Here is a 19,128-nt window from a genome sequence, read left to right on the forward strand (position 1 = left end):
AAGATGCTGACTCTCAAAATGATGTTTTTGTTAGCACATAGAGTAAGTGAGATACAGGTTCTCTGCCTTTCTTCGTATACCCTATTAGATGACGGTCATCTTGGAAACTTTACCGGGTTTCCTTCCTAAGGTAGTCACTCCGATTCGTCTAGACCAAGAGATTATACTCCCCTCCTTTTGTGATTCCCCTAAAAATCAGAGGAAACAGCAGATTAACTGCCTAGATGTAAGTAGATGCCTGGTACAGTACCTAAAGATAATTAAGTATTTAAGAACCTCCGATAATTTGTTAATGGTCCCAACAAGGGTTCGGCAGCCAGTAGATCTACTATAGCTAGATGGATCAAACAGACCATACATTTAGCTTATGTAAATCAATCTCCAGTCTCAAAGTTCTTCGGAGCTCACTCCACCATGGCTGTGTCAACTTCCTGGGCTGAGAGCAGAAGCGTCCCTAGATCAGATATTCAAGGCTCCTACGTGGAGCTCTCCTCACATGTTCCTCAAGCATTAACGATTACAACTGCATACAGCCTCTGACTTGGCGTTTAAAAGAAAGGTACTACAAGCTGTGGTCCCACCCTAATTATGGACTTCTATTGTACATCTCCAGGCGTGCTGTCATAGGTGAAAGGGTGAAGATTTATTACTTACCGGTAATCTGTTTTTCATGAACCTATGACAGCACCCCGCTGTTACCCTATTCTTGTAGCATATATAGTTCTCATATTGACGAAAATTGTCAAACCGGAATCCAGGGAAATTCCTTGTAAATAGCGTGTGTGTGTGTGTATAATATATATATTCATTCCTGTCCAGCGACTGGGATATCTCTCCAAGGGTGCTATCATAGGTTCATGAAAAACTGCCGGTAATCCAGTTTTTCTGGCACTTTTCTAAGTGTTGTAAATCTTTTAATAAGTGTCTTGCTTAAAGAGGCTCTGTCACCAGATTTTGCGACCCCTATCTGCTATTGCAGCAGATCGGCGCTGCAATGTAGATAAGAGTAACGTTTTTATTTTTAAAAAAACGAGCATTTTTGGCCAAGTTATGACCATTTTTGTATTTATGTAAATGAGGCTTGCTGAAGTCCAACTGGGCGTGTATTGTGTGTGTACATCGGGGCGTTTTTACTACTTTTACTAGCTGGGCGTTCTGACTAGAAGTATCACCCACTTCTCTACACAACGCCCAGCTTTTGGCAGTGCAGACACACAGCGTGTTCTCGAGAGATCACGCTGTGTCGTCACTCACTTCCTGCCCCAGGTCCTGCGTCGGACGAGCGAGGACACATCGGCACCAGAGGCTACAGTTGATTCTGCAGCAGCATCGGCAACTGTAGCCTCTGGTGCCGATGTGGCCGACACGATGCAGGACCTGGGGCAGGAAGTGAGTGACGTCACAGCGTGATCTCTCGAACACTCTGTGTCTGCACTGCCAGAAGCTGGGTGTTAACGAACAGAAGTGGATGATGCTGATTCGTCAGCATCATACACTCCCATTCCTAACGCCCAGCTAGTAAAAGAAGTAAAAACGCCCCGATGTACACACATAATACACGCCCAGTTGTACTTTTACTGTAAACACGCCCAGTTGTACTTTTGCAAGCCTCATTTGCATAAATACAAAAATGGTCATAATTTGGCCAAAAATGCTCATTTTAAAAATAAAAACGTTACTGTAATCTACATTGCAGCGCCTATCTGCTGCAATAGCAGATAGGGGTTACAAAATCTGGTGAAAGAGCCTCTTTAAGCCAACTATGAATCCCTGCCCAAAATGGTATTGTAGGTCCTGCCATGTGTCCATACAGTAAAAAATAAACCTGTACATGACAGAGGTAGCAAAATGTGAAGCTGGGTCCGCTAGTCTAGTATGAAAACTTCTTGAGTGAAATTATGCCGTTTTTTAAAAAAGAGAAAATTTGCAAATTCCGGTTGGTACCAATAGGGCATACTCCTATATTGGAATCGTTTTTTTTAAATTATTTCAGCGCCCTGTATTTGACACTTGCATTTCTGATCAGTCATTAAGAAGTAACTATGGGCTAGAGGAAAAAGAATTACGGGCCCATAGACTTCTATTGGCCACAGGTACCTCCCCGTATGCTTACGGGAAGGTGCCCGTGGCGTTGAAAAATATAGATCATGTCCTATTTCAGGCCGTAATAACGGCACGGACAGGACCATAGAAGTCTATGGGGCGCCCGTAATTACGGGTGTCTACGTGTGTGCACTCGTAATTACAGGAGCGTTGCTGGGCGATGTCAGGGGATAGTCACTTTCCAGGGTGCTGAAAGAGGTAAACGATCGGCAGTGACTACCGATCACAATATAGACTTGTAAAAAAAAAAAAGTCCGGCCTCCTGGGATGACATTACAGCCCATGTGACCGCTGCAGCCAATCACAGGCTGCAGTGGTCACAGACTGACGCGTCATCCAGGGAGGTCGGGCTGGATGTCGAAAGAGGGATGCGTTACCAAGACAACGGCCGGGTAAGTATGAATTTATTTTACTTTTACTGTGAAAAGGGCTGTCCCTTCTCTCTGTCCTGCACTGATAGAGAGAAGGGGCTGCCTATTAGTGCAGTGCAATTTTACAACGAAAACGTTCCCGTAAATACGGGTGGAATACTGGTGACACCGCGCCCGTATTTACGGGCGCGGGTCCGTAAATACTGGCGCAATACGGGTCGAATACGTGTGACCAAGGACCCGAATTTACGGGAGGAAAAAAATATGTTTGTGTGCATGAGGCCTTAGCAAGCTATCCATGAACAATGCCAAAGGGTGTTTGACTTTTTTTTTTTTTTTTTTTTTATATAGAGCCCTTATGTTGAGAATTTTGTGGTGATTTGAGATCAGACTTCACCAATGTGATCTTCTCACATGTATCAATAACATTATTTTGACTAGGTTTCCCTTTTCTTTTTTTTTTTTTTTTTTTTTTTTTTAAGATTGTGTGAAAAAAATCTCTAAATTATTACAATCATCTGATTCACAGGTCGGATGACACCACATCTCAAGATGACAAACACAGGTATTTGGTCTAGTGTCTATTTTTGTTATATTATGAGATTCTCCGATCCCAGCTTTTTAAACCCTTTAGGACAAAGCCTGTTTTGGCCTTGTGAATTTTTATTTTTTTATTTGTATTTTTTAAATCTGACATTTGTGGTAACCACTTTGGAATGCTTTTACCTATCCAAGCGATTCTGAGATTGTTTTCTCGTGACATATTGTACTTTGTAGAAAAATTTGGTCGGTAAATTAAATTATGTATTTGTGAAAAACACCAATTTAGAGAAGATTTGCAAAAATTAGCATTTTTCTAAATTTAAATGTATCTGCTTGTAAAGCAGATAGTAATACCACACTAAATAGTTGCTAATTAACATCCCCCATATGTCTACTTTCAATTGGCATCGTTTTTTGAACATCCTTTTATTTTTCTAGTACATTACAAGACTTAGAACTTTAGCAGCAATTTCTCACATTTTCAAGAAAATTTCAAAAGGCTATTTTTCAGGGACCAGTTCAGTTCCTAAGTGGCCTTATTATAGAAAGTTGCCATAAATCATCCCCTTTTAAAAACTGCACCCCTCAAAGTATTCCAAAACCGCATTCAGAAAGTTTCTTTCCCTTTTAATTCATGTGAAACGCCTAAAAAGGGTTAGAGGCTCTGTCACCAGATCATAAGTGCGCTATCTCCTACACAATCTGATAGGCGCTGTAATGTAGATAACAGCAGTGGTTTTTATTTTGAAAAACAATCATATTTGAGCAAGTTATGAGCAATTTTAGATTGCTAATTAGTTTCTTAATGACCAACTGGGCGTGTTTTACTTTTGACTAAGGCTAGATTCACACGAGCGTGTGCGTTTTGCGCGCGCAAAAAACACTGCGTTTTGCGCACGCAAAAGGCACTTGACCGCTCCGTATGTCAGCCCCGTATGATGCGCGGCTGCGTGATTTTCGCGCAGCCGTCATTATGACGCTCCGTTTGGATGTTTGTAAACAGAAAAAGGACTTGGTGCTTTTCTGTTTTCATTCATCCTTTTCACAGCTGTTGCACGAATCACGCACGTCCAACGGAAGTGCTTCCGTGTGGCGTGCGTGATTTCAATGGGTGCTTGATGCGTGAAATATGCTCAAAGATAGGACATGTCGTGAGTTTTTCGCTGCGGACTCACGCAGCGTAAAAATCACGCACCTGTCTGCACGGCCCCATAGACTAATATAGGTCCGTGCGACGCGTGTGAAAATCACACACGTTGCACGGCCGTATATCCCGTTCGTCTGAATAAGCCCTAAGTGGGCGTTGTACAGAGGAGTGTATGATGCTGACCAATCGGTGACCAATCAGCAGCATATACTTCTCATTGTTCCAGCCCATTGTTAGTGTGATTGTGCAGTGAAAGAAGCTGGGCTGGAACAATGAGAAGTGTATAACGCTGATTGGTCACTGATTGGTCAGCGTCATACACTCCTCTGTACAACGCCCACTTGGTCAAAAGTAAAAACACGCCTAGTTGGTCATTAAGAAAGTAATTAGCATAAATCTAAAGTTGCTCATAACTTGTTGAAAAATGATCGTTTTTCAAAATAAAAACCACTGCTATCTACATTACATCGCCGATCACATTATGTAGGAGACAGGGCACTTATAATGTGGTGACAGAGCCTCTTTAACTAAACGTTCAACAAATTTCTGACATGTCATAGTGACGTGTCAGAAGGTTTGGTTGGTTGGGGTCCGAGCACTGAGACCCCCATCAATCTCTAAAACGAAGCAGCAGAAGTGCTCGTTTGAGCGCTGAGCCGCTTAGTTTCTGTTCGGCTTTGTCGGGAAATCGATGTAGAGGTGTACGGGCTCAATAGAAAGTCTATGAGCCCGTACAAGGCTACATTTGCCGAACAGAAACCAAGCGGGCTCCACACTCACATGGGCGCTTCTGCTGCTTCGTTTTAGCAATTGGTGGGTGTCTCAGTGCTCGGACCCCAACCAATCAAACCTTCTGACATGCCACTATGACATGTCAGAAGTTTGACCGTTTAGTTAGCCTTTAAAGCAAAGTAAGATGAAATGTACAATTTTAAAAAAAATATTTTTTGGGCCAAAAATAATTTAGTAGTTTTTTTTTTTTTTTTTTAGTTCCCCCCCCCCCCCCCCCCTGTAACACAAGGTTTTACAAGAGAAACTTGACTCCATGTTTATTGCACAGATTCTGCAGTTTTTAGAAATATTCCACATGTGGCCCTACTGTGCTAATAGACTGAAACACCGGCCTCCGAAGCAAACCTAAAGTATTTTGGGGCGTCATTTTTTTTAAAGAAACTATTTTAGGCACCAGATCAGGTTTGAAGAGGCCGTGTGGTGCCAAAACGTTGGAAACCCCCAAAAAGTGACCCCATTTAAGAAACTACACCCCTGAAGGAATTTTTCTAGGGTTATACTCAGCATTTTGAACAATCAGGTCTTTTGCAGAATTTCTTAGAATTAAACTGTGAAAATGGATATAATTTTTATTTTAGCTAAAATGTTTTTTTCATTTACACAAGGGATAAAGGAGAAGAAGCACCCCAACATTTGTAAAGCAATTTCTCGCGTGTACGGCAATACCCCACATGTGGTCAAATGTATTTTTCATTAGAAATGAATTAACCCTTTCAGGGCTGAGCCTTTTTCTTTGCTTTTTCATTTCACTCCCTGCCTTCCAAGAGCCATAACTGTTTTTTTATTTTTCTGTCAATAGACTGGTGTGGGGGCTTATTTTTTGCGGGAGAAGTTGTAGTTTCTACTGACAGTTTAACCAGTTCCCGCTCCTGGACGTACTATTAGGTCATGGTAACTGCATCGTTCGCGCTCCATGACCTAATAGTACGTCACGGGAGGATCGGCTGTTTCGGCCGCTCTCCCGTCACATGCAGGAGCTGTGACAGCTGCTGTCTCATACAGCAGTTGCCTCCGCTCCTTCAGCGGGGACCGATCGCTGTGTCCCTGCTGATTAGCCCCTTAGAAGCGGTGTTCAATAGCGATGTGCGGCTGCTTAGGGGTTAAACCACCATCGACGGCCCGCTACATGATAGCGGGCGGCGATGTTGGCTATGGCAACCAGAGGCCTAATAATGGCCTCTGGCTGTGCCATCTACTGAAATTCTTAAATACTACGATTCCTCCATGTTTTTTTGGGTTTCTTTTTTACGGCTTTAACCATGCGGTAAAAACGTTGACTTAACGTTCTTCTTTTTTTTGATCACTTTCTATTCTATATTTTTTGAGGGGTGGTGACTAAAAAATAGCAATTCTGGCATTATTTTTAACTTTTTTGCAGTGTTCACCCTGCAAAAAAAAAAAAAAACAGTTTGGGTCGTTACGAGCGCAGTGATACCAAATGTGTACTTTTTAACGTTTGCAGTTTTTTCCTTTTAAAGACTTCTAGGAAAAAAAGCAGTTTTTTTTTTTGGAGCTTACGAACTAATCGAGATAGATATATATATATATATATATATTTCGAACGCGGATGCACACAGCACTCCAACATACCTATATATTGGGCCATGTGCTCGTTACTAGATGATGAATCCGTTCCCCAAATTGAATGTAGAAAAACCATAGAACAAAGTAACGGCACCAGGACTTCAGAGTAGATGAAATAGGGTGGATTTATTCACCTTAAGCGAGCGACATTTCGGTTTGTCGCAGAACCTTTCTCAAGCGTGTGTGTTTCCAAGACCTGCAGCCCTGATCTCTGCTATAATACATTAGTTTAAGGGCTTATTCACACGAACGTGATATACGTCCGTGCAACGCGCGTGATTTTCACGCTCCGCGCATGGACCTATATTAGTCTATGTGGCTGTGCAGACAGTCAGTGATTTTTACGCAGCGTGAGTCCTCTGCGTAAAACTCACGACATGTCCGTTCTTTGTGCGTATTTCGCGCATCACGCACCCATTGAAGTCAGTGGGTGCGTGAAAACCACGCATGGCACACGGAAGCACTTCTGTGGGACACGCGTGATTCGCGCAACAGCAGTGAAAAGTATGAATGAAAACAGAAAAGCACCACGTGCAGAGTGTCATAATGATGGCGGCTGCGCGAAAATCACGCAGCCGCATCATATGGTGATGACACACGGAGCTGTTAAGTGCCTTTTGCGCACGCAAAATGCTGCATTTTTTGCGTGCGCGAAACGCACACGCTCGTGTGAATCCGGCCTTACTACGTAGTGTAATGTATTCGAACAGTCAGTTTGATGCTGTCCGTCATTCTGACAGGAAGTCTATCAGGACCATTTTCTGGCCTCCGGTTGCCATGCCAACCATCGGCACCCCCCTGCAACTGCATCATGGGGGTGGGGGCCGATGTGCTACAAACTCCTATAAGGGGCGATTGCAATCGATCACTGCATTTAAGGGGTTAATTTCCAAAATCAGCCACGATCGACCGCTGGCTGGCAACATTAGTCAGCCGTCGGTGACGGCTGTCTTCCCGGTTCCCATTGCACACTGTCAGACAGTGTGCATCGGGATCGACTCAGTAACTGTATGTCCTCCTGCGGGGAGCAACTTCTTGTGACAATGTACAGTCAGAGTTGTATGGGTTAACCCCTTAGATGCCACAGCCAATAGCAACCACATCAACAATATGGTTATACGAAGGGAGGAGCCCTCTGGCAATGCAATCACAGGGTGCCAATTGGTTGTCATGACAGCTGGGAGTTTTAACAATTGCCCCCAGGTCTACCATGCCTAGTAGGCTGCCTGTCGGTGTAAGGGATTGTTTACACGTAACGTAATTGCTGTGTATTTTTCCATCTGGAATTGCGGACTGTAAATACGCAGCAGCATACAGTAGCAGCAAAGTGAGTGTGATTTAATGTCCTCCACAAGCTGCAGAAAAATTCAGTTCAGAAATTCACCTGCGGTGCGTAATTTTACTGGTTTCCTGCGCTTTTCTGATGTACTGCGTAATTTGGAGTGGAAACGCTGCAGAATTTCTTACAGGGGGTGGAAATGACCTCACAGGGAGAAGAAATATCACCATCCCACAGCCCTTGGGGGAAAAAAAGCAATAAAACCACAGCAACTATCTGCAGTAAAAAAAACTTGAAATGGTGTGAATTTTCCGCAGCAGATTGTCTGCTAGTTGAGGTGTAAATGCTGCGGAGATTTTCTGCGGAAAATCTATTACGTGTGAACAAGACCGAACACTGAAATGTTTAAACAAAAAAAAAAGTTCTATGAAGTTTATAGAAAAAAACTTTACTTACAAAATGCTTTATAGTGGCCAATGGTAAAAATAGTTTTTGCACAAAAATTAACCCATGCTAAATGAAATGGTTCCCAGTCCTGCAGTGTGAACTTGGTAAAACATGAATAAAAATGTAACGACCCATACTATAAAATGAGTAACAATGTGCACTATATTCTGCACGCTGAAAGTAGTAAAACAAAAAAATATATAAATAAATTTGGTTTTGCCATAATCTTAACGACCCACAGAACGAAGTTAACATATCGTGTATTAGAGCTTATTCAGACTAACTTATATGTAGTCCGTGTGACAGTCATTTATTTTTTTTTTAACTGCCGTCACACAGCTGCATGTATTTCTATAGGGCTGTTCACACGGCCGTTGTATTGACAAAACATGTGAAGGGCCAATGAAAAAAGTGTCCTAATTGTATCCATTTTCGCGGATCCCGCAGTAGACAAAAGCCTGAGGGATCTGTGAAAACTGGTCCCACACGGATGAGACTCTGACATCCGGGTTCACTCTGCGTATGTGTATTTTATTTTTTGAGCTGTTCACTGTTTGATTTTTTTCTTTTTTCTCCCCCCCCCCCCCCCCCCCGAAAATGATGACATTAAAAAAATACTACTCCTGCAAAAAAAAGACCTTTTATATGGCTATGTCGACGTAGAAGTGAAAAAAGTTATGGTTTTAGTAATAATGAGATGAAAAAAAAAATGCTGCATCCTTAACCCCTTAAGGACGCAGCCTTGTTTTGGCCTTAAGGCTCAGAGCCCATTTTTCAAATCTGACATATTTCACTTTATGTGGTAATAACGTCGCAATGCTTAAACCTATCCAAGCGATTCTGAGAATGTTTTCTCGTGACACATTGGGCTTTATGTTAGTGGTAAAATTTGGACGATATATTCAGTGTTTATTGTTGAAAAATTGCAAAATTTAGGGAAAATTTATAAAAAATAGCATTTTTCAGAATTTAAATGCATCTGCTTGTAAAACAGACGGTTATACCACCCAAAATAGTTACTAGTTCACACTTCCCATACGTCTACTTTAGATTGCCATCGTTTTTTTGAACATTCTTTTATTTTTCTTGGACGTTACAAGGCTTAGAACATAAACAGTAATTTTCTCTTTTTTTTAAGAATTTCAAAAGCCTTTTTTTTAAGGTACCTCTTCAGTTCTGAAGTGGCTTTGAGGGGCCTATGTATTAGAAACCCTGTTAAAACACCATTTTAAAAACTAGACCCCTCAAAGTACTCAAAACAGCATTTAGAAAGTTTTTTAACCCTTCAGGCATTTCACAGGAATTAAAGCAAAGTGGAGGTGAAATTTGCAATTTTCTTTTTTCTTGCTGAATTTCAATTTTATTCAATTATTTTTGTGTAACACGGAAGGTTTTACCGGAGAAACACTACTAAATATGTATTGTCCAGATTCTGCAGTTTTTAGAAATGTCCCACATGTGGCTCTAGTGCGCTTGTGGACTAAAACACAAGCCCCAGAAGCAAACAAGCACCTAGTGCATTTTGAGGCCCCTTTTTTATTACAATATATTTTAGGCAGCATGCCAGGTTTGAAGAGGTGTTGAGGTGCCAAAACAGTAGGAATCCCCCAATAGTGACCCAATTTTGGAAACTACACCCCTCAAGGAATTAATTTATGGCTGTTATCATTTTGACCACACCGTTTTTTCACAGCACCTATTTTAATTGGGCTGTGAAATTAAAAAAATGAAATTTTTTCCAATAAGATGTAATTTATGATCAAAATTTCCTATTTTCACAGGGAACAAAATACCCCATTTTGTTGCCCAATTTGTCCTGAGTGCAGCAATACCCCATTTGTGGCGATAAACTGCCGTTTGGGCCCATGGGAGGGCTCAGGAGGAAAGGAGCGCTATGTGTTTGTTGGAGTCCAGATTTTGCTGGATTGGCTTTCGGGTGCCATGTCGCATTTGCAGAGCCCCAGAGGTATCAAAGCAATGGAAACCCACCAGAAGTGACCACATTTTGGAAACTACACCCCTCAAGGAATTCATTTATGGGTGTTGTGACCATTTTAACCCCACAGTTTTTTCACAGAACTTATTTGAATTGGGCTGGGAATTAAAACAAAATTATTTTTTCCAATAATATGTAGTTTTGGCTGAAAATTTCTTATTTCTTGTGAAAATGAAATACCCCATTCTGTTGCCCAATTTGTCCTGAGTGCGGCAGTACCCCATTTGTGGTGATAAACTGCCGTTTGGGCCCATGGGAGGGCTCAGAAGGAAAGGACCACCATTTGGCCTACTGGGGATTTTTTGGTGCAAAGTCATGTATGCAGTAGCCCCTAAGGTACCAGTACAGTTGAAACCCCCAAGAAGTGACCCCGTTTTAAAAACGACACCCTTAAGGCATTCATCTAGAGGTGTAGTGAGCATTTTGACCGGAGACATACAGCCCATAAACTGTAATGTGGGTTCTCCCGGGTATGGCAATACCCTACATGTGGCTGTTATCAGCTGCCTAGGCACGCAGCAGGGCTCAGAGGGGAAAGACGAGGGGGGATAATCTGTGCGGAGTGCATCAGGGTAAGTAAAACTGGGGTAGATTAAAAATCATGGGATGTATGATAAATTTTGAAGCACTCTTTCATACGGAGCCTTAGTTTTTCGGGACATGTGTCACATTGATATATTGTGTCCCTCCTTATCCCCCTCTTATAGCAGACTTTGTACCTCTTTTGACTTTTTTCTTTCTTGCCAGTTTGGGGAACTTCTCCTGGAAAGTGTTGCCCTGGTACTGGGTGCCCCCCCCCCCCTTTCTTGGTCCATAAAAATTAGTTTCTTGATAACCACCTCTTGAAATTCCAGGAAAGTTCCCGCCTGGCCTGTACATCGATGTAGCACGTACGCGTTGTACAATGCCATCTGTATGATGTGCCCGGCCAGCTTCTTATACCACACCGCATAGCGCTGTAGGGCTTCAGGGCTTGATCTGACAAGTCCACCCCTCTCATGTACCTATAGTAGTCCAGGATGCAGTCTGGTTTGGGGGTCTCTGTACTGGTACCTCGTACAGGTACATGGGTACTGGTGTGACATCTCTCTTGTCCTTGTACTTGAAACACAATATGTTGCTGCTAGATTGTGCCCTGCTCTCACCCCTTCTGAGCGTTTGCCCTGCAGAGTCTTAGGGAGGCCTCTCAGATTTCTTCTAGCAGTGCCGCATGCCGCAGGACTTCTGGAAGCGAGGCAGTTGAAGAGTGGGACACTGGTATAAAAATTATCCAGGTAGAGGTGGTAACCCTGGTCCAGCAGTGGGTGCACCAAATCCCACACAATTTTTGCATTAACTCCCAGTAAGGGGGGGGGGCATTCTGGGGGCTGAATACTGGTGTCCTTCCCTTCATATATCCTAAATTTGTAAGTATACCCTGATACACTCTCGTACAGCTTATACATCTTTACGCCATACCTTGCCCTCTTAACCGGCAGGTACTGGCGGAATTGAACCCTCCCTTTAAAATGTACCAAGGACTCATCCATAGAAATACACTTCTCGGGGGTGTATGCTTGGGAAAACCGGGCACTGAAACGGTCTAATAGGGGTCTCCATTTATAGAAACGGTCAAAACTGGGGTCATCTCGGGGTGGGCACGGCTCATTATCAGTATAATGTAAGAAGCGAAGTATTGCCTAATTTATTTATTTTTTAAGGTTCCAGTTCAGTTCTGAAGTTGCTTTGAGGGGCCCATATATTAGAAACCCCAATCAAACACCCCATTTTAGAAACTAGACCCCTCAAAGTATTCACAACAGCATTTAGAAAGTTTATGAACCCTTTAGGTGTTTCACATGAATTTAGAGCAAAGTAGAGGTGAAATCTACTTTTTTTTTTTTGTCAGAAAATCCTTTTTATACCACTTTTTTTTATAACACAAAAGGTTTTATCAGAGAAATGCAACTCAATATTTATTGCCCAGATTCTGCAGTTTAGAGAAATATCCCACATGTGGCCCTAGTGCGGTAATGGACTGAAGCACCGGCCTCCGAAGCAAAGGCACACCTAGTGGATTTTGAGCCCTCCTTTTTATTAGGCACAATGTCCGGTTTTAAGAGGTCTTGTGGTGCCAAAACATTGGAAAACCCCCAAAAGTGACAGCATTTTGGAAACTAGACCCCTTGAGGAATCCATTGTAGTTTTCTTGGGGTGCATGCGGCTTTTTGATCAGTTTTCATTCTATTTTTAAGTGGCGCGGTGACTAAAAAACAGCAATTCTACCATTGTTTTTTTATTCTTTTTTTTTTTTACAGCGTTCACCGTGCGCTATAAATGACATATTCACTTTATTCTGCGGGGCGATACGATTACGGCGATACCAGATGTTTATAGTTTTTTTTTTGTCTTATGGCGTTTGCACAATAAAATATGTTTTGTAAAAAATCATTCACTTTTTGTGTTACCTTATTCTAAAAGCCAGAACGTTTTTATTTTTCCATCAATAAAGCCGTGCGAGGACTTATTTTTTGCGTAACGAACTGTAGTGTCCATCAATACCATTTTTAGGTACATGCGACTTTTTGATCTCTTTATTTCATTTTTTGTGAAGTGACCAAAGAATTGTGATTCTGGGACGGTTTATTATTTTATTTTACGGCGTGCACCGCGCAGGATAAATAATAAAATAATTTTGTAGTTCAGGTCGTTACGGACGCGGCGATACCAATTATGTATAGTTTATTTATATATTTTTATTAATAAGAAAGGACTGATGAGGGGAAAAAGGGGGATTTTTACTTTTATTACTTTTAAATCTTTTATTTTCTTATTTTTACACATCTTTTTTTTTTACTTTTTTTTAACTTTACTTTGTCCCACTAGGGGACATGAGGGCAGGAGGCCCTGATCGCTATTCTAATACACTGCACTACATGCGTAGTTCAGTGTATTAGAACTGTCAGCTACTCACTGACAGCAAGCATAGTGGGTCCTGACTTCCTAGGACCCACTAGGCTTCCGTCTATGGCATAGCCGGACGCCATTGTTTGGTGTCCGGTTGCCATAGTCACCATCGCCGGCCGCTATCGTGTAGCAGGCCGGCGATGGCAGCTTAACCCCTAAAAAGCCGTGATCGCTATTGAACACGACTTTTCAGGGGTTAATCAGCGGGGACACAGCGATCGGTCCCCGCTGTAGGAGCTGTGACAGCTGCTGTACGAGACAGCAGCTGTCACAGCTCCTGTATGTGTCGGGAGGACGGCCGAAACGGCCGTTACTCCCGAGACGTACTATTCCGTCATGGAGCGCGAACAGGGCGCTTACCATGACGTAATAGTAAGTCAATGAGCGTTAAGGGGTTAAAAGAATGCTAAACATAGAAAATGCAGAAATAAAAAAATAAAATAGATAACTTTGATAGTCCCTTGATCCTATTTTGTCATCTATGTCCCAGGAGAATCGGCAATGTCCCCCCGCTTCCGTTTCACTATCTTGTATCTTGCTGTCAGAACTGGCTGGCCTCCTCCGCTGTTTCTGTAGTAGGACAAAATCTAATTAGGCCCTGCTCCTTTCAGGACCGGGCTATTTTGTGCCTTCAGGACCAGACACAGTTTATCCCTTTTTAGCATGCGTTTGTTAAATGGCTAGAACTTTTTTTATTTGTTGGGCTAACGACGTGATTTTTCCGATGCTTTTTCCGTAGACCATGCAGGTTTCTTTTTATAATTTTTCTACACCTCCTTTTTGCTATTTTAGAATTCCTAGACGTAAAGTTTGAAAATAATAGCTGAAAAGTAAAAAGCTTATTTTTTTACTGTGTTTTTTTTTCTTTTGGAATGACATAGTTTTTCCCTAAAATAGACCTTTTATTTGTCATGGTCTACCGTAAATGTTAAAATATTACATGTCAATATTGGGGTAATTTGTTCAGGGCTAGCGTTACGACAATGATTGTTGGGGGGCGGAACTTTTTTTTGGGGTGGGAATTTTATGTGTATTTATTATTAAAAAAAAAAAATTTGTTGCACTTTACTTTTACTTTTATTATTTTATTACTATGGTCTGTCCCTCAAAGGTAAAAAGACCTTTGGGGAACTTTTATATGTATTTTTTTCTTTCTTTTACACCATCTTTTTCCACTGTAACTGGGGCTGCACAGTCTCTTAAATTCACAAGTAGTTACTAGGACACATGTAGGGAAACATAACAGCTTCTCTTTAAGGCCCAAACTAGGCTGCATCCTCATGGTAGGTTCACATGCACCGTAAACACTGTCGAATTTCTGACCGGATCTTCTGTGCGGAAATACCGCCGCTTACTGCAGTAGCTGCAAAGACTATGATATTTGAACAAATCTCTTCCACATTCTGTGTAAATAATCAGCAGAAAAGAAATGCGGAAATTTACCTGCAGTGTGGATTCTCAATCTGTAGCATGTCAATTTGTCTTGCGAAACTCTGGAATTACGGACCAGATATTCTGTGCGGAAATTCTGCAGTGTTTATGCTTTGTGTAAACCTTCCCTAAAGAGGTTAATATTTACCCCTAAACACATGAGCGGAAATTTATCAAAACTGGTGGGAGACAAGTGGAACAGTTGCCCATCGCAACAATCATGTATTTAAAGGGGTCTCAAAATTTGATCTGAAATCTAAGTAGCAACCAATCCGTATGTTCTAGGCAACAAGACCATACAATTTGTATAAATCTCCCCATAACTTCTGGTTATTTTTATTAAGCCCGTGCAGTGAGATGTATTACATAAAGCTAAAGTTTCTCAGATTTGTACGAGTTATTAGTGATTTGTTTTGTTATGCACTGTAACCATGTTTGGTCAGGTCATTTGTTACATGTATTTAGTGTTTTTTAATATATTTTCTTTGAGGAATTATGGAGGAGTATATATTGGTCTCCCAACAGATACATCTACTGCTAGTGAAGATGCAAAAGGAGCACAAGGTATTTGTTTATTTTAATTGTTTGGATTTTTCGGTCTAATTAATCCATAAAACACACACACACACAAACTGTAAAGAAAGGTGTCCTAAGGCGAGTTTAGGGAGGACCGAAACCTCCCGTGGAGCAGATGGGCGCATGCCTGTGTCCTGTTGAATACCCCCGCCCCCCGTTCCCTTTTAATGTTTTTGTCTTTTATGCATGGTAACACTACAATTGTCATGGGACAGTGATCTGGTCCAGTGTATAGATTATACCGTCAAGTTGTCTTCAAGTAATTCTATACTGGAGCAACTGATGACAATGTTTCCTGCATCAAAAAATGCCCTGAAATATGTAGGAGTATCTATACACCATTACAAGATACACCTATGTAATGAAAGTGTTCTTCAGTGCCATAAAGCTTGCAAATACACAACAATTTTACATAGTGTGTATATAGCAATATGTGTGCTTCAGACCGATCAAAATTGCTCCAATCATTAAATATATTAAAATGTAAATCCAACTATAAATATTTTGTTTTAGAACTGAAATACTGTGCTGATGCAATGCGGAAAACAGTATATATCTTATAGGGCTTGGAGCTGCTCCAAATGCTGGAGCCAGAGTTAAATTATAAAGTTTTTAGGAACCTTCAGCAACCACTAGGTGGTGCTTACTGCATACAGATTTAGCGTTGTCCTCTATAAAGATATATTCTAGAATTAATCAGCACAGAATTTGACATAAAAACCAAACTTTTCAAAGGCACACTTTTTAATTAATTTTATTTTTTTTGGTCATGTATTTGGAAGTGTCATGAATGATCTACAAATATTCACTGTAAGGCCACTTTCACATGGGTGTATTTTTTCCATTAGCCAGAAGTGGGTCCAAAACACAGAAGAGGTGGAAATATTTCCGAAACGTTTTTTTTTTTAAAATTTTTTTATTTATATACTAGTCCTTCTCAATGAATTAGAATATCATCAAAACTAAATTTATTTCAGTAATTCAATTCAAAAAGTGAAACTCCTATATTATATAGATTCATTGCACACACACCTATTTCTAGCATATTTTTTTTCTCTTTATGTTGAAGATTATGGCTAACAGTTAATGAAAACCCAAAATTTACTCTCATATAATATTCTAATTTTCTAAGTCTAATTTCAAAAATGATTTTTAGTACTGAAATGTTGGCCTGCTGACAGTATATGCCCTCAATACTTGGTCGGGGCTCCTTCTGCATGAATTACTGCATCAATGCGGCGTGTCATGGAGGTGATCAGCCTGTGGCACTGCTGAGGTGTTATGGAAGCCCAGGTTGCTTTGATAGCGGCCTTCATCTCTTCTGCATTGTTGGGTCTGGTGTCTCATCTTCCTCTTGACAATACCCCATAGATTCTCTATGGGTTTTAGGCGAGTTTGCTGGCCAATCAAGTAGTGATACTGTGGTTATTAAACCAGGTACTGGTACTTTTGGCGGTGTGGGCAGGTGCCGAGTCCTGCTGGAAAATGAAATCCGCATCTCCATTAAGCTTGTCCGCAAAGGGAAACATGAAGTGCTCTAAAATTTCCTGGTAGATGGCTGCGTTGACTCTGAACCACTGAGCAACAGTGTTGGTCCACTGTGTTATATCAAGTCCAAAGTCCTGTTTTCAGATGAAAGTAAATTTTGCATTTTATTTGGAAATCAAGGTCCCAGAGTCTGGAGGAAGAGTGGAGAGGCATCAATCCAAGTTGCTTGCCGTCCAGTGTGAAGTTTCCACAGTCAGTGATGGTTTGGGGAGCCATGTCATCTGCTGGTGTTTGTCCACTGTGTTACATCAAGTCCAGAGTCAGCGCAGCATCTACCAGGAAATTTTAGAGCTTCATGCTTCCCTCTGGTGACAAGCTTTATGGAGATGCTGATTTCATTTTCCAGCAGGACTTGGTACATTTGGCAGTGTGGGCAGGTCCAATACCTGGCTTAATAACCACAGTATCACCGCGCTTGATTGGCCAGCAAACTCGCCTGACCTAAACCCCATAGAGAATCTATGGGGTATTGTCAAGAGGAAGATGAGACCCCAGACCCAACAATGAAGACGAGCTGAAGGCCGATATCAAAGCAACCTGGGCTTCCATAACACCTCAGCAGTGCCACAGGCTGATCGCCTCCATGCCACGCCGCATTGATGCAGTAATTCATGTGGAGTCGGAGCCCCGACCAAGTATTGAGTGCATATACTGTACATACCTTTCAGTAGGCCAACAGTTCCGTATTAAAAATCATTTTTGAAATTAGGCTTATATAATATCTAATTTTCTGAGCGTAAATTTGGTGTTTTCATTAACCGTTCGCCATAATCCTCAACATTAAAATAAAAACATGCTGGAAATAGATCACTCTGTGTGTAATGAATCTATATAATATGAGTTTCACTTTTTGAATTGAATTACTGAAATTAACTTTTTGATCTTCTAATTCATTGAGGTGGGATTGCGTGCGTGCTTTTATATATGTGTTTATGTACGGTCACTATATGTAACAATTGTCTTTAAACGTTTTCAGCCTCCTGCCAATTAAAAGCACTGAACACTGCGCCTGGATCCCCTCTACCGAAGAATGACTGCTAGCACAATGCTTGACTATGAGCTCTTAACATTCTAAGTACGGGTAACTGAGTCCACAATTCTGATGTGACGTCTCCTAAGTTTTGCATTATGGAGAGGAGACTGTGGGTCACATCTCAGCTGGCGCTCCTGCTCTTTAATGGAGTCTACAAATTCTGATGTATTACTTACCTTTTATACCAATACAAGATAACCTGGAAGGCTGTTGTATAATGTAAGGCTGTGTTCACGCGATATGATTGTGTGGTGCGCGGTAAACCGCATGAGGAATTGCCATGATTTTTGGGATGCAGCTATCCGCAATGGCACCCTAACTGCACCAGCTAAAGTTTTTTTTTTTTGTTTTTTTTTTTACTGCTATTTAATTACTTAAGATTAACCTACCAGGAATAGGAATGTTTTTTTTTTTCTTTCAGGTTAAAGAGGTTCTCCATTTTTCTCTAAGTATATCCGAAAGCTGCAAAACTTCTCATTATACAATGTGTCAATGCCTTACTATGTTTAATGTTTGTTTCCATTCAATGACTGCAATCCTGTTTACATCCAGAGCTGAAAACAACCCATACAGAACTAATACTTCACACAGAGGTCATGACAATTCTATACAATACAAAGTCTGTACGCTTAAAACCTTGACTCCAGGCTGCTGCAAAAAATCGGTGTAGGTTAAATGTAGCAAACAGAACAGGAATTACAGAACTTCTTATTAGTAATTTATATAAAACTGGAACTTTTGTGATTCAATAAAGCATGGTGAACATTTCAGTAGATTTAGCGGTGTTGGGAAGACTAGGTACAGAAAATCTTTCAATGATATCTTGGTTTGTACGTGGAAACCAATGGTCTTTAACACTAGAGAATAATGTGTTTTTTTTTTTTTGTTTTTTTTTAAATTTATTTACTGCAACTAACATTATTGGTTTATATTCACTCAAATTCATGCTTTTTATGTGTATTTTTGTACAAACTGCAAAATATGAATTTTATACATTCGGAATTAATAAAAGGATTTTTCTGTGCTTGTGAGACTTAATTCTGTACAGTTTCAATACAAGTGCACACATTATTTCTCCGCTTTTTCCTTTCTCATCTGTGTGAACCCCATGTTTCTAATTCACTATTCACATTGAGAGGAGAATTTACCAACTTTTTTTCATACCAGCATCAAAGTTGCAAATGGCTCGAAAATCGAAAAACTGCGACTTTTGGGCTGCTTCCACCACGCTCAGCGTCTTCTAAAAAGTGGGTGGAGTTAAGATGAATGGGTGGAGCCTATCACAGCTGCATGAATACAGTGGTGTAAATTATAGTGGAAATCTATGCCAGA

The 19,128-nt window shown here is 41.0% G+C and overlaps 1 protein-coding gene across 3 annotated transcripts in view; it reads left to right on the forward strand.

Moving 5' to 3' along the window:
- Nucleotides 1-18,820, forward strand: part of C3H12orf75 (chromosome 3 C12orf75 homolog) — a 57,099-nt gene extending 38,279 nt beyond the window's left edge. The window contains exons 3-6 of one of the 3 annotated variants that reach the window (XR_012882704.1): nucleotides 3,004-3,039; nucleotides 15,130-15,203; nucleotides 17,740-18,015; nucleotides 18,218-18,820. Coding sequence is in view for 2 of the 3 variants with exons in the window: in XM_075860079.1 (XP_075716194.1) it covers nucleotides 3,004-3,039; nucleotides 15,130-15,203; nucleotides 17,740-17,804 (175 nt within the window). In the remaining variant the exon portion in view is untranslated. Of the gene's footprint in view, nucleotides 1-3,003; nucleotides 3,040-15,129; nucleotides 15,204-17,739 lie in introns of all 3 variants that reach the window. The other 2 variants (XM_075860079.1, XM_075860078.1) reach the window with 2 other exon arrangements.
- Nucleotides 18,821-19,128: the final 308 nt, after the last annotated feature.

Source organism: Rhinoderma darwinii, chromosome 3, assembly GCF_050947455.1.
Source record: "Rhinoderma darwinii isolate aRhiDar2 chromosome 3, aRhiDar2.hap1, whole genome shotgun sequence".
NCBI lineage: Eukaryota > Metazoa > Chordata > Amphibia > Anura > Rhinodermatidae > Rhinoderma > Rhinoderma darwinii.